Source organism: Balaenoptera ricei, chromosome 13, assembly GCF_028023285.1.
Source record: "Balaenoptera ricei isolate mBalRic1 chromosome 13, mBalRic1.hap2, whole genome shotgun sequence".
Lineage (NCBI taxonomy): Eukaryota > Metazoa > Chordata > Mammalia > Artiodactyla > Balaenopteridae > Balaenoptera > Balaenoptera ricei.
Genome location: NC_082651.1, coordinates 65,078,526 through 65,094,219, shown reverse-complemented (window position 1 = coordinate 65,094,219; position 15,694 = coordinate 65,078,526). Strand labels below are relative to the sequence as shown.

Genomic DNA, 15,694 nt, shown 5'->3' with positions numbered 1-15,694 from the left:
CAATCACACTTTGTCCCTTGCATCTTTGAAAGGGCCCTGGTCCTTGGTAATAAACTCTTTTCTTCCTAAGCTCATTAGAAGCAGGTTTCTATTACCTGTAACTAAGAGACAGCTGGCAAAGCTGGGTCATTTTCATCTCTTTCTCTGTTACACAGATTAGGAGATAGGGGTGTGAAGCAAAGTTTCATAGAATAAGTAGCCCTTGACTTCCTTTTGTAAAACTTATTTCCACAGTTCAAGAGATTTCCTGGGCTCTGAAACCTTCCTCTCTCCCTCCCTCCTGCTCAGGGTCAACTACTAAAGGTAGATCTATGTCAACAGCAGAAGTAAGCTTAAAAGTAAAGGAGAAGAGAAGGGAAGTGGGACACGTCCACCTGTCCCTGTAGGTCTGGACTGGAACCAAGGAGTCTGCCTGTTAAGAAAGCCTTCCGTGTGAATCTGATTCAGGCTGCCATGAACCAACCTTTTAAAACAATTCTTTGTAGGCCTAAATGAAAAAAGAAAAAGAAGGCATAGAAAGGAGCCTAATTATACCGTTTCTCCAGGAAACTCTGAACTGTTCAGGAACAAGAATGAGAAGAAAGATATGAGGCAACATTCTATTCCTTAATAAGTCAGAGAGAAGAAAATATCATAATTAAAAATTACTGGTGATGTTCAACTAATAGGTAATAGAAAAGGCAGCATGGATAAAAAGAAGTTCCTCTGAAAAAAAGGTAACACACAGACAATCCCAGACTGAGAAGTAGTATTACCCAGCAGAGGCACCAAGCTCTAGAGCAGTAATTCACAGCAGAGGAAGGAGTACACATCAAATCACCATGGGACAGACAATAAGGAGGGAGGTTATCCCCATTTACACTGAGGGGCACTGCTATGATTAAGTTTGAACCGTTCCCAGAGTGTGTTGGGGCAGACAAAAGGTTGAGAATCACTGTTTAAGAGTCACTCTTCAGGTCTTCTCTACCATCCCCAAAGCCAGCCAAAGAAACTGGGAGAAATCCAATTTCTCCTGTAGTAAGAAATATAATTATGGCAGCTCAAGTTAGAATTTGGATAAAATTTTCCTTTAAGAAATTACTAGGCCTTGTTCATAGTCTATTACAACATTACACTAAGAGTTAAACAGATGTACTAATGGTCAATGACTTAATCACTTGCACTGCTTTTATAGGCAATACAATCCAAGTGCAAAGCAAAAACTTAACAAAGAACTTAGGAGGGCCCAATCTGTTGATGCAATCTGTCTATATAGGACATGTTCACTAGAACACCATGGCGGAGATCTACCTTGCCTGAGGTCACAGCTTTTAGCTAAAGAACTGATGACAATAAGCAATAATACCAAACCACGTACCCAGGAAAGGAACCAGTGGGCAAAGCCTCCAGAGACCACTGGCAAGAGTGAAAAGAGAACTGAAAACTCCCAGCCCTTCCCTAGCCCCATCCCAGTCAAAAAGAAAGGGATCAAACAAATTGAAGTGACAGAAAGAGGCTGCACATACCTGTACTATGTCCCAGTTCATTTCCACCTCCTCCTTAATATTGTTGGCATTTGCTGGAAACCTGACAGGCTGCCCCTGAGGACACATTTCTGTCTTCACTTTCTTCAAAGGGGACTGACTGCATGTGAAGTCGTCTTCACTCTCCTCCTTCTTGCACCCACCTTCCCACGTGGCGCTTGTGGACGGTGTCTCTGTGCTGTTACTCCCGCTCTCTAAGCTGCTGGCTTTGTTGGTTTCTTCATCAGCTTTCAGCTTTTTGGTCCTCCGAGCTGAAGGTGACTGAGCTGAATTTTTCCGTTTCATCTTTGCTGTTTTCAGAGTCTGCACAGTCTCCAATTTATTTTTTCTGTCTTCCATATCAACATCAGCAATAGGCACAGAGCTATTCTATCAAATCATGAAGAGATCACACAAGAATTAGATGATAAAAACCAATGGCTCTGGAATATTATTCAGCAATGAAAAGGCACAAATTGTAGACATACACAATAATTTGGAAGACTCTCAAGGAAATTATGTTGACTGGAGGGAAAACGCCAATCTCAAAAAGTTACATACTATATGATTGTATTTATACAATATTCCTGAAAAAATTAGTGGTTATTGGGGGTCAGAGATGGGGGTGGAGGTTGGGAGGGAGGTGGGTATGACAATAAAAGGGCAATACTAGGGATCCTTGTGATAGGACTGTCCTGTGTGGTGGACACACAGGCCTACACATATTGTAAAATTGCATAGAACTAAATATACACATATACATACACACATATAAATGAATACAAATAAAACTGGAGAAATCTAAATAAGATCAGTGGATTTTATCAATGTCAATATCCTGGCTGTGATATTTAACTATAGTTTTACATGATGTGACCACAGGGGGAAATGGGATAAAGGGTACATGATATCTCTGTATTATTTTTCACAACTGCAGGTGAAGGTTTAATTTTTTTAAATAAGTGGAGAATAGGTGTACACCTGGCAGGAAAACCAAGATTTAAAACTTGCAATCAAAAGTCAACACTTTGGAGGGAGAAGAGTAACACTCAGAGGTTCATAGAACTCAACATGCTACGCCTGCCACCAGTTCATGCAGAAAGAGAACAGAAAACGTGGCAGGACAGCAGGGTAGTACCAGGCGTTTTTCCTTAGTAAGAGGCTGCACAGCAGTACATGCAGGTGTCCAAGGGCTGCTCTCTGCACCACCCACCCCTCCCCCCAGGTGACAACTCAGGTGTGAAGCAATGACATCTGGCACTCATTTTGAGACTAGAGTAGTAAATAAGATATAGACCCTGCCCCATGGAGTTCACAATTTCGCAAGCTAGCCTGTTTTTAGTTACCTAAGTGATGTAGATGGCACAAACTCAAACAAAAGAACTGCTCCCAAACTAAATTTCAGTCAGTATTGAATTTTCTCTCCTATCAGATAATTTTCCATAATTACTGACTACTGAAAATACTGGGAACTATAATAAAGAGCACAACCCCTCCATCCTAATGCCCACCCATCACCACCTAACCTGGAAATGATATATAATACATTAAATAGCCCTCCAAGTATTACATTTTTAATTGGAACATAACAGATAAGAACAGAGGTATAAAAATAGAATGCCTCCTCAAGTCCATAAGAGTTGATAATAACCTGATCAAATTAATTGACATAGCTAAAGAATGTGTCAATCATACAGAGAGTTGTCAGCCCTAGAGGAACAGAAAAAGGAGAACTGTAGAAAGCAAATAGGAGCAGCATTCTAAGTAACATACAAAGAAGAGGAAAGGTTAGCAAACAAATTCTGAGTAATTTGCTCCCAATGGTTAAGACAGCCCTCCTGTGAGATGGATACATCAGACTACCTTAGATTCATGCAGTTAAAACATTCAGTTCTCATTGTGACAAGCACAGTACCTTGACCACAGAAGGCATTCAATAAACCCAAATGAATATTTCTCTAATTCTCCTATTCTGAGCCCATGCTCATCAAGTAAATTTCTGATTATTATTTAATTCCCTACTTACTTCAGCCTCCAACGAGAGACAGTGCTAGTCATAAGAATTTAACTCCTTGCGACGGTTATATCAAACTATTAATTATTAAACCAGCACTCTGGTTTTTTTTTTTTTTTTTTTTATAATTACTATTTTTTTTCTGCTTTTTTTTTTTAAACATCACTTATAAATTTATTTATTTATTTATGGCTGTGTTGGGTCTTCGTTTCTGTGCGAGGGCTTTCTCTAGTTGTGGCAAGCGGGGGGCCACTCTTCATCGCAGTGCGCGGGCCTCTCACAATCGCGGCCTCTCTTGTTGCGGAGCACAGGCTCCAAACGCGCAGGCTCAGTAGTTGTGGCTCACGGGCCCAGTCGCTCCACGGCATGTGGAATCCTCCCAGACCAGGGCTCGAACCCGTGTCTCCTGCATTAGCAGGCAGATTCTCAACCACTGCGCCACCAGGGAAGCCCAGCACTCTGGTTTTATACACCACTCTTATGAGCATGGCTGATGTAAAAACACCCACGAGAGAAATATTGGTTCCTGAAATGCTGACAAAATCATGTTCTTGACTTAGAAACCCAGTTCCATTACTATCTGTGATTCATGAGCAAGTCACTTAACATCTCTCCCCTTGGCTTTCTGGTCTATAAAATCAGGATAATTACAGCACCTGCCTCAAGGGATTGTTGTGAAGATTAAGTAATATCACGCAAATGCAGTGCTGAACATGTCGCCTGGCTAACGGTAAGCAATCAAAAATCTGCTGTTACCACCAACATTACCATGACTACCACACCCAGACTACCTCTCAGGAGAGGGAAAAGGAAGTAGATGAAGAAATAAAGAAAAAGTAAAATGACTAAAGGTGGGGGGTTTAAAGTAAGAGGAAAAAAAGAAAAGCCAGCAGTCAAAAATTAGACACTTAAAGGTATCTTCTCTGGAGTCTTCAGGCAAAATTTACCTAGGGTTTCTCAGTGTTGTTCACAGACCCCTGAGACCCTTTCAGGGGGTCTGCAAGGTCACAACTATTTTCATAATAATGCCAAGGCACTGTCTGACATTTCACTGATGGTGCAAGAGCAATGGTAGCAAAAAAACAAGGCAGTGGCACCAAGCTGTACTAGCAATCACTGTTCCCTTCACTGTCACACACTTGCAATAAAACAATGTCAGCTTCACTTAAGAATGAAGCAGTAAAAGTTTTTAATTTTTAAAATTTCAATCCTTGAAAGCACACTTTTTTCATAGTCTGTACTGAAATGTACATAAAGCACAAATGTACACATAAAGCACTTCTGCTGCAGGCCAATGCATACTGACGTGCAGTGGTTGTCTCACAGTAAATCAATTAGTGAACCAGTATTTTCCAAATGGCCAACACATAATGTTACAAAATCATGGGGCTTCCCTGGTGGCGCAGTGGTTGAGAATCTGCCTGCCAATGCAGGGGACACGGGTTCGTGCCCCGGTCCGGGAGGATCCCACATGCCACGGAGCAACTAGGCCCGTGAGCCACAACTACTGAGCCTGCGCGTCTGGAGCCTGTGCTCCGCGTCTGGAGCCTGTGCTCCGCAACGGAAGAGGCCGCGACAGTGAGAGGCCCGCGCACCGCGATGAAGAGTGGCCCCCGCTCGCCGTAACTGGAGAAAGCCCTCGCACAGAAACGAAGACCCAACACAGCCAAAAATAAATAAATAAATAAATAAATAAATAAATTTATTTAAAAAAAAAAAATCATGCACAGGTAAAAGAGCCATTCAAACAACACAGACCAATGGATTTTAATGTAATAGAATATAGTATGGTTACAGATTCCACAATGAAACCTTTTAAACTACCACTTACTGAGTTTTGGTATAGTATAAAATAATATCTACAATTATCTGAAAAGGCTATTAAAACACCATTCCCTTTTCCAAATACACATCTGTGTGGAGGCTGGGATTTCTTTTTTATTTCAAATATCTTCTAGTAAATCAGACATTAAAGACATTTGCAAAAATGTAAAACAACGTCATTCTCATCATTAATTTTTTTGTTGTTTGGGGAAATATATACTTATTTTTCATTAAAACATGTTATTTGCATTAACATGTAATAGGATTATTATTAGTTTTAAATTGATGAATATTTTCTCATTTTTAATTTCTAATATGGTAAATATCTACAGATATAACCCACCTAAGCAAAAGTTCCTTGGGGTCCTCAGTAAGTTCTAAAAGTGTGAAGGAGTCCAAAAACCAAAAATTTTGAGAAAAGTGAATCCAAACATGTTTAGATCAAAACACAGATCAAAAACATATGGAAAGGGCTTCCCTGGTGGTGCAGTGGTTGAGAATCCACCTGCCAATGCAGGGGACACAGGTTCGAGCCCTGGTCTGGGAAGAGCCCACATGCCGCGGAGCAACTAAGCCCACGCGCCACAACTACTGAGCCTGCGCCCTAGAGCCCATGAGCCACAACTACTGAAGCTCATGCGCCGAGAGCCCGTGCTCCGCAGCAAGAGAAGCCACAGCAATGAGAAGCCCGCACACCACAACAAAGAGTAGCCTCGCTCGCTGCAACTAGAGAAAGCCTGTGTGCAGCAACGAAGACTCAATGCAGCCAAAAATAAAGTAAATAAATAAACAAACAAAAATATGGAAATAACTCTCCATTTTTTTTTTTTGAATTAATTAATTTATTTATTTATTTATTTTTGTCTGTGTTGGGTCTTCGTTTCTGTGCGGGGGCTTTCTCTAGTTGTGGCAAGCGGGGGCCACACTTCATCGCGGTGCGCGGGCCTCTCACTGTCACGGCCTCTCTTGTTGCGGAGCACAGGCTCCAGACGCGCAGGCTCAGTAGTTGTGGCTCACGGGCCCAGTTGCTCCGTGGCATGTGGGATCTTCCCAGAGCAAGGCTCGAACCCGTGTCCCCTGCATTAGCAGGCAGATTCTCAACCACTGCGCCACCAGGGAAGCCCTCCATTTTTAAAGCTTCTAAGATTCTACAGCCTTCCTCAGTGACATACTCAAGTTTAATAAGCCATGAAAATATTTTTCCTCCTTATAGTTAACCTGAATCTTTGATACGCTGAAAAATCACAGTTCATTATCTTTTGCCTTCATGGGTTTTTAAATCACTCTTAACACTTCAAATGGTAATTATGTAGCCTATAACTAAACCCAGAACTCCAGGAATAATCTGACCATTCTTCTTTTTGCTATCTCTGAAAGTTGTAAACTGTCTAAATCAAAAAAGTGGCTCATTGTAAATATCTTTACCAGTTGAATCAATCAGCAGGCCTTGGCCTTGACCTTGTGTTGTATTGTGTGAGCTTGACAGATAGCTGGAAAGGGATATGGAGTCAAGGGAAGGCTTCTTAAAAGTCAGATGTAAAAGAGCATTTTCTACCCTGTAGCAACTGAGGAAGAAAAGTTGACAAGAGAAAAGAAAGGAGATGACAGAGGGAACAGAGACCTTGCACAAGAGTGGATGAGATCGTAAGCCCAAGCGGCGAACCAATCCTTGGTAGGAGGAATGACATTTCCTCCATGGCAATAGGACAGAAGGTGAACACAAATACAGATAGCTTGGTCGTGAGAAAACCGGAAACTTCATATATTCTCAAATAAATAAAAGGCAATGTCATCAGCTGAGTGAGAGAACAGAAAGGAATTTAGGAAGTTTCAGAAAAGAGAAAAAGGTGGAAAAACAAACCTGCTGAAGAAAAATAATGAGGTTACCAGGTATTTCTGAAGCAATTTTGAGGTCTGAGATTATGAATCTAAAGCAAAACAAACTAGGTCACTGGTGAGACTGCTTCCCGCAATGGTTAGCTGCTCAGTGCAGGCAGGAGAGGCTATGGCTCACCCAGTGCTGGGGTTTAATCAGCCATGTAGGATCGAATAAAAGAAGGGCAAAATGGTGCGACCATTCAATAAAAAGTGATTATGTAATCTAGGCTAGATTAGGTAGGAAAAGAAAAGGGCTGATGGACAGTGACAGAGCCCTAGAGTCAAAGAATTAGGTAATGGATCTCAACTCTGGCTGTACATAAAAATCACATGAGGAGCTTTAAGAAAATAATACCACTGGTGCCAAGGTCTACCTCCAGAATTCTTTCCAGATTTAATTGGTTTGGAAAAGGGGCCTAGGCATTGGTTTTTTTTTTTTCAAGTTCCCTAGGCTGAGAACTACTGATGAGAAGTTGTGACAAATTTGCAAAATTGCATCAGTAAGGGCACCTGAGCAAGTAAGCTGGAAAAACAGGAAATGGTGAGCTGATGGTACAAAAGTGAGATAGATGGAAAAGAAATGTCAGCAGTAGCACAGCTTCTGGTCATGACAAGATTCAGGCTGAGCTCACGAGAGGTGTGGTGAAGGCAGAGAAGAAGAAAAAGGCACTGGAGGTGGGGAGGTTAAAGAACCAGGAACACAGGGTATTAGAAGGTTCATTCAAGTGGAGGTGGGTATCACTGAGAATAGTGACAGAAGATGCAGAGAGGAAGATACAAAGCAGGAGCTAAAGTCTTCAAAGAATGAAGAGGAATGGCCAGTGGACTGGCAAATTACAGCAACATGGAGAGGAAGAGACTGAGTAATGATGGATTTTGTCTACAATGTTTGCTAACAATAGATTTTAAAATTATTAAGAGGCTACCAATTCCATCTCCACCCAAAACCAATTCTAGCTCCACCTAATTAGGGTTTTCAATTATTTTGTTTGGTGGTGGTTACACGAGAACAAGATGCCAAACCAATGAAATGAAATAGTCTAACATGCTCCATGTGCTTTGATTGAGCCAGAAAACTTGTGGAATATCTCTTAAGTGAGAGACTTTCCATGTGAATTCTCTTTTTCCCTTTAAAAGAAATATACATATACCAATCACCATGGGAAGGATCAAGAAGTCACCATGACAAGGGTTCTTAAGCTGTATGCTCTTGAACCATACTTTAAAACTTATGTGTACATTTTACTGAAGAGAAGGTTCATAACTATAATCAAATTCTCAAAGGGTTTGTGACCCCAATACAAAGAACCCCGGAACTAAGAGATATTTCCTAATTAAGCAGTCAAGCTACTCTTAAGTGCAGCTATGCCATGCTTAATGAAAAACCTCCAAATTCTGCCAACAAGTCAATACTTTCTCAGCTGTAGGTAAAGCCTACCCACCCACCCACTAAAAGTGTGTTCAGTGAAAGGCTTGCATGCAAAGATGAAGAAACAGAGGTGCCGGCTGATAGGAGAAAAGATCGATTCAAATGCCCTATCCAAGGGCACAGCAAGGTACAATGTAATGTCCCCTCTATACACAATAAATGAGTCCCTGGGAAGTCAGGCATCCACTGCATATCAAAAGAGTATTCTTTTAAATGAACTAGGGAAGCTGTTATTTAAAGGAATACCACAGTGAATGATTTTGGAAATGCATAATCCTTTCGGTACTGCAACAGAGCCAATAATTTATTGTTGTTGGTTTTTTTAATCCAGATTGGTGTAGCTACAGTGTTTGCTTACAGCAAGATATACATATGTGCCAGTTGATAAATATTCCTTCTGCTCCAACACGGTGGATCTGATGGTAAATACTATTAAGGCCTCTGGCAGAAGGCACCATTGCCCTACAGTTTTTGCCATTTACTTGCTTTGTCCTAGTCCATGTAAGGAGAAAGCAGCATCGCTAATTAGGAAGGCACGGCAGTGTTCCCTCTATCCAGCTAAAGCACCTACCAGCTCTTCCTTAACAGCCACACCTTCTGAGCCATCTTTGGCCTGTAGGGTGTTCTTCTTCACCCGTGGCGCCCTCTTCGGTTTGGATTCCTTGGAAACAGGCAGCTTACGGCTTCTGGGGACTTTCTTTTGGGGCTCCCAGGCACTATCCTCCTTGTCATCTTCAGAGGCAGATGATCTAAAAGTAAAACGATAGGAAAATTTCCAGAAAAAATGAAGCCAAATGTTAAAGGTGAAAAAGAGATATCTGCTTCTTGAAAAAAGAATAAGGTAGAGGTGTTTAATATAAAACGGAGTGATGTGAACACAGAATATGAAGAGATATTGCTAAGAACTGAAACAAGAGAGTTGACCAGAAATACCCTCCAATATATTATAAATCACAGGTCTCCATCTGTTCTCCTCTCACCTAACCAATACACACACCCGTACACTCAAAACATAGGAAATCATGTATTACCTTAAGTAATAAGTGGGTCATGTCACACCATAGTCATAGTGAGGTTTTCCATTTTTAAACAATGTCTAAAGACATTTTTGATTGTCCCAACTGAGGTGGGGGAGGGGACGCTATTGGCAACTAATGGGTAGAGACCAGGGATGCTACTAAACATCCTACAATGTAAAGAACAGTCCCCGTACCAAAGAATTATCTGGTCAATAGTGCTGAAGTTGAGAAACTGTGCTCTAAAGCAATAAAAAAAACTCCACTGACCTCATGGACCTTATATTCTAGTGTATATATTTTATATTTAGTTGGTCACTTTCTCCTTGTTCAATAGTTTATCACCAACACCTAAACACAGCCTGGGACACAGCATGAGTTCAATAAATATTTGTTACATAAATGAATGAAAAAGACACAGCCTTCTTCAACACAAATGACTTCATAAGTTAGTAAATGACAGAATGCATCTCCTTAAAATACACATCATTCTCCCACCCCATATGAAACCAATATGCTTACAACTCAGAGAGGGAAGAGAATTCATCTTTGGATACCACAGTCTGGACCTTTACTTTTGCTCTTCTTGGCAATGATGACATCTGAAAGAAGAAATACAACATGAAATCAGTATGATTTAAATCACTGATCACTTATTTTGTCTACAAAATGATGTGCCATTCAAAACTAACTCCAATACCTCTGCTGCTAGAAAATGCCATAGGGGGGAAAAATGACAATCATTCACAAGCCTCAACGCTTGTTTCCCCTCCTATGTGGCTGCCAATTATAAGGGCAGCTAACAGCCTTCCCATGGTTTCAAAAGCCTGATGAGGATGGGCCATCTCTGGAAACATATATATAAGTTCCTGCAGGGTGAGAATTCTTCATTTTTTAGAATTATATGCTTGCGTATACTGCAAGTATTATTTGATAATTTATCAGACAGCAAATTATAAAGTCCTCTATCTCAAAGACAAGAAATACCTTCCTTCCTCTTTATCTTCTTACAGTATAAGTAGAGGCCCATCTACAAAGTTGGCAGTCAAATAAGCGATGCTGACTGACTGAATAAGCAGCCAGGCTATTCCTAAAACAAGATAATCTAGTCCCTTATGATAAAAGCTCACAATTTTTAAGTAAAATAATTAATCACAAATGCCACTAGAAAATATTTCCCAAATTCAAAGGCCCAGCTCTAAAAAAAAAAAAGGACTCAAATAACCAGAGACATCATACAATACAGGAAGTAAACAAATTTACTTTAGCTGATAAATTTTATTACGTAAAGACTGTATGTCAAACCATTAAAAACTACATTAGACTCTGACATGCTTGTAAACCTTTAAACAAGTTCCTAAACCAGTCATATGTTATAATGCCTCCGTTCTAACTTCCACTTGGAGAAGGAACAAACACCTCACAGAAATACCAAAGTGGTTGTCACAAAAGGGAACATGTACCCCTGGCAGCTATAGCTCAACTCAGTCCAGTGGGTGCAGAACTTCTGGACAGGAGAGTGCCCAGAGGGAACCAGGACAACAAAAGAAGTAGATAGGATATTCTTCCATCTTTTCCTTCACCGCCTTTTCTGAATTTTATGTTTATCAAGGTCATCATTCCTCAAATAAGTGCTCCTAGATACTGATCATAAAGGAACGGATAATTTGTGATTTCTGTGTTGTACGTATTTTACCACAATGAAACAAAAACAGAAACAGAGGAAATCAGTGTATGATGGGGTGGCATTTCAATCAATTTTATTTATTCATTTATATTTGGTTGCGTTGGGTCTCTGTTGCTGTGCACAGGCTTTCTCTAGTTGTGGCAAGTGGGGGCTACTCTTCGTTGCGGTGCATGGGCTTCTCGTTGTGGCGCGCAGGCTTCTCATCGCGATGGCTTCTCTTGTTGCAGAGCACGGGCTCTAGGGTGCACGGGCTTCAGTAGTTGTGGCGTGTGGGCTCAGTAGTTGTGGCTCACGGGCTCTAGAGCGCAGGCTCAGTAATTGCGGTGCACAGGCTTAGTTGCTCTGGGGAATGTGGGATCTTCCCGGACCAGGGATCAAACTGGTGTCCCCTGCATTGGCAGGCGATTCTTAACCACTGTGCCACCAGGGAAGTCCAGAAATGAATTATTGCATAAGTGGTATTAAGACAATCAGCTATCCCTCTGGAGGAAAAGAAGTGTTTAATTCTTGCTGCCACACCATGAACTAAAATATATTCCACACTGACTAATGATTTAAATGTACCAAATAAAACTACAGTACTACAAAAGGCAAAGAAGACTGTTTTGATAATTCTGAGTGGAGGTGGGAGAATTAAGGTTTTCCTAGGCATGACTCGAAATTCCAAAAGCCAAAAAGATTAGCAAATTTTACTATATAAAAATTAAAACCCCAAGTCAGCAGTGGGAGCATTTCAGAACCAAACCAATTTACTCTGCAGTATCCTCCAAAAAAAATGACAGGACATGGTACCTGATACCTTGGAACTAAGGGTAAAGGGAGTCAGGGCTGGGTGTAAGCTGTCTGAAGCAAAGGAATATCTCTAGATGCCCTACTCCACTTCGTGCTATTAACAACTGCCCCAGGAAAAAGTCTGGAGGTTATTCTCTGGAGAAGGTAAAACAAGTCTCTAGACTAGAGGACATGAAGTACAGTTGTGGACATGGGAACCATACAGGCTGAACATTAAACAGAGATTCCCGGCCCCCTTCCCCCACTATGCTCCTAAAAAGGCTGCCAGTCAGATTCCTACCCTCTTGGGAGGAGCATGGGAAGATTCTTCTTTGGAGAATCTGACCAGCCCAAGAATAAAAAGCTGAAGGTGCTAAGCTCCTCGACAAACAACCCAACCAGATCATCCACTCCCATCACCCCCTTCTACATTATACCTGAATTCAGAACTTTCCCACACAGACCACCATGCACCAATTCTAACTCCACACTTCAGCTTTAACAGAAATGTGTTATAAATAGGAATAGACAAATCCTTGGGAAGCTCATAAAATTTTAATTAACCACTGGAGAAGACTTTCCTAAAACAAATATTTCCAAATGCTCCTTTATCAGGCACCCTGGAGGCAATGCTGCCATTAAAAGAGGTGAACTTGTCTTTTGACAAGTAGAAAAAAAAATATGAATTTGAAAAAGGAGGTGGGAAAGGAGAATATGCATGAACACATAGGCCTATTACAGGCAAATCAGTTTTGGAAAGAGTATATACAGAAGGTAAGGTCTTCGAAATTCTTTCTTAAAAACTGTGTACCTATCTAGGTATACTCCCAGGGGTATGAATACTCCCAGGGGTATCCATACTCCCAGGGGTATCCATACTCCAGTTTTACCACCAATGTTCTGGGAACTGTTTGTCCATCTCCAATCCTCCCATGTTCTCTTATTTCCTATCATAGGATTTGTAGATTAACCAAAATTTAATCCATTTCCATGGTTTTAAATACTTGTATCACCTACTTACTAACAAACCTAATACCTCCATCACAAATCTCACCTCTGAGATTCAGATTTACATAATAAACTGCCTGCCTATGAAACTATTTAGATGCTTCACAGTTATCCAAAATTTAACATATCCACAATGGAACTCCTGATAACCATTCCTTGTCCTAAAACCCATTCAGACCTCAGTCTTTCCCATCTTTGTAAATGGCACCACCATCCACCTAAGATGAATGGTTCTTTGCTAAGTCAGAACGTTGGAAAAATTTTAACAGCTTCATTGAGCTATAACTGACATACAATAAATTGTTCGTGTTTAAAGTGTACAGATTTGATAAGTTTTGACATATGTATACTTATCTCCACAATCAAGATACTGAACATAACCATCATCTTCTAAAGTTTCACTTGCTAAACCAAAACCTTGCAAATCTGTTATTTCTTTCATCTCCCACATCCAGTCTGTAAGTAAGTCACATAAATTCTGCCTCCAAAATGTATCTTAAATCTTGATGATCTCCAGTGAGGCCTCAGTCCCAAACGCTTCTCACCTGGAGTACTGTAATAGCCTCTTAACTGGCCTCCCTGCTTCCACTCCTGCTCCTAAAACCCATCCTCCACAAATCCATTCAATCAAACATTTAGAAAATGCTTTAAAACCATTCAATGACTTCCTATTCCATCCTCCACTTAGAGTCAAATCATATTTTTTACCATAGCCTTCTAGAACGCCTTGAAGAAGTGACCGCTGCCTACCTTTCTAACCACATTTACCACTCCCTGTAGCTCCTTAGCCATAGTCACAACATTCTTTCAGTCCGTGTAACAAGCGTGATCCTTCCCCACCCCAGGTTCCCTCTGCCGGGAGCACTATTCCCCCCGCTCATCAATAGGCTGGCTCCTTCTCAGTGCTTAGATCTCAATATTTTAGGCCTAACATGCATTTCTCAGATAAAATATTATTATAGGACCCCATTTATTCCCTTTATACAGTACTATGTAACATAATCTATAATTATCCTTGTTTATTGTCTGCATTCCCCATGTTTACTTCATGGCGGTAAGCACCATAAAGTTTGAAGAAACCACATTTGTCTTTTTCACTTCTGTATCACACGGAGCCTGGCACTTAATAGCTGCTCTATAACTATTTTTAAATGAACATAAGAATATATATATAAAAATAGTCTCTACACAGGAATATAAATTTTTTTCTCCAGCACTATTAGGCAACATCACACATGGCACTCATTGCTTTCTTGAAAAAGTGATGGTACAAGAGAACATCCCTATTGTTAGTGGCTTGAGATTTTCACTCCTCCAAGCTCTCTTATCTCTGTGGTATGAAAGCCGACTCAGAATCAATAACTTGGAGGCTGCTATGATGTTACTGAGAGGAGGCACCAAGCCAGGGCAAGTGAAAAGCGGGGGAGGGGCTGGAAAGACCTGCACACACACAAATACTACATTAAAACTGTAAAAACAACAATTAGATAACTTAAAGGAAAACGGGGGGAACAACTTTTTAAGAGGCACCTAAAGAAGTTTCCCTGTGTACTAACAAAAGTCCTTGGAATGTCAGCACAGATCCCTAAGTAATAAAAATAAAATACTAGAGCTGGAAAGAGCCTCAGAAATCAGACAGTCCTGCTATTCTCTTTTATGAATAAGAAGCCTAAGATGCAGTGAAGTGATACGGTTTACTCAAAGGGAAGATCTATGTGGCATAAGGACCAGAACCCAGAGCCCCAAACACAAAGCCTAGGCTCGTTTCCCATTGCACATACAGTATATTTATGACATGCTGGCGAATGGGAGGCTCGAGAAGAGTTGCCTGGAGTGTTCCCATTCGTTCCTTTCCTCAACAGTTATTCAGTACCTCCTACGCGCCAAGCACACTACTGAGAATGCAGCTGATTCTGCCAGGGCTATCATCTGATAGTGAAAAGGGCGCTTCCTCCCCCATCTCCGATCATTTGAGGTTTGAAAACAATCTAGGTCTGCCCGGGCTTTCCCACGTCTGCCCCTAAGCGCTAAGAGCTTGTCTGAGAAGACGCGCCAGGTGACAACGCAGCAGGTAGGAGGGGTTTTCGAGGGTACGGTATGAGATACAGACTGCAGACAGTACAATGTAATGAAGCTTCTCACTTTAAAAAGGGATGTTATTTCCCAAATGAGCGCTCAGAACTTTCTTAATGGCCCCAAAAATACCGGAGCCCGGGCGCCGGGCTCCCGCGAGTCCGCAGGAAGACCGCCAAGGCGGACGCTCAGCTCACCTTCCCGCCCGGCGTGTCAGAAGGCCCAGGATTCTGTGTGTGCAACCACATCTTCCGGTTCCCGCCGGAAGTTTTTCAAACGCCGGAAGTCCCGCCTGGCTTTTCCCTGACTCGCCGCATAGGCGCGCAGCTACCGGAGCGGGGTGGAGCCGAGCCAAGCGGAGGCGTAACTAAAGCGAGGATCCCGCGGGACCCGCTCGTCGGCTGGGGGCGGAGCTCCATTTACCCACATCCGGCGGAGGTTATCGTGAGGTTCTTGTAAAGGTCTACCGCTTCCCTGTTTTTATTTCTTTAT

At 41.5% G+C, this 15,694-nt stretch overlaps 1 protein-coding gene across 1 annotated transcript in view; it reads right to left on the bottom strand.

The window, feature by feature from the left end:
• The window catches only part of SRBD1 (S1 RNA binding domain 1), a 237,638-nt gene extending 222,187 nt beyond the window's left edge, over positions 1-15,451 (bottom strand). Inside the window, exons 1-4 of the mRNA XM_059942845.1 lie at positions 15,400-15,451; positions 10,186-10,265; positions 9,219-9,396; positions 1,506-1,892 (exon numbers count right to left, since the gene is read on the bottom strand). Coding sequence (XP_059798828.1) covers positions 1,506-1,892; positions 9,219-9,396; positions 10,186-10,265; positions 15,400-15,450 — 696 coding nt within the window. The 5' untranslated portion in view covers position 15,451. The remainder of the gene's footprint in view (positions 1-1,505; positions 1,893-9,218; positions 9,397-10,185; positions 10,266-15,399) is intronic.
• Positions 15,452-15,694: the final 243 nt, after the last annotated feature.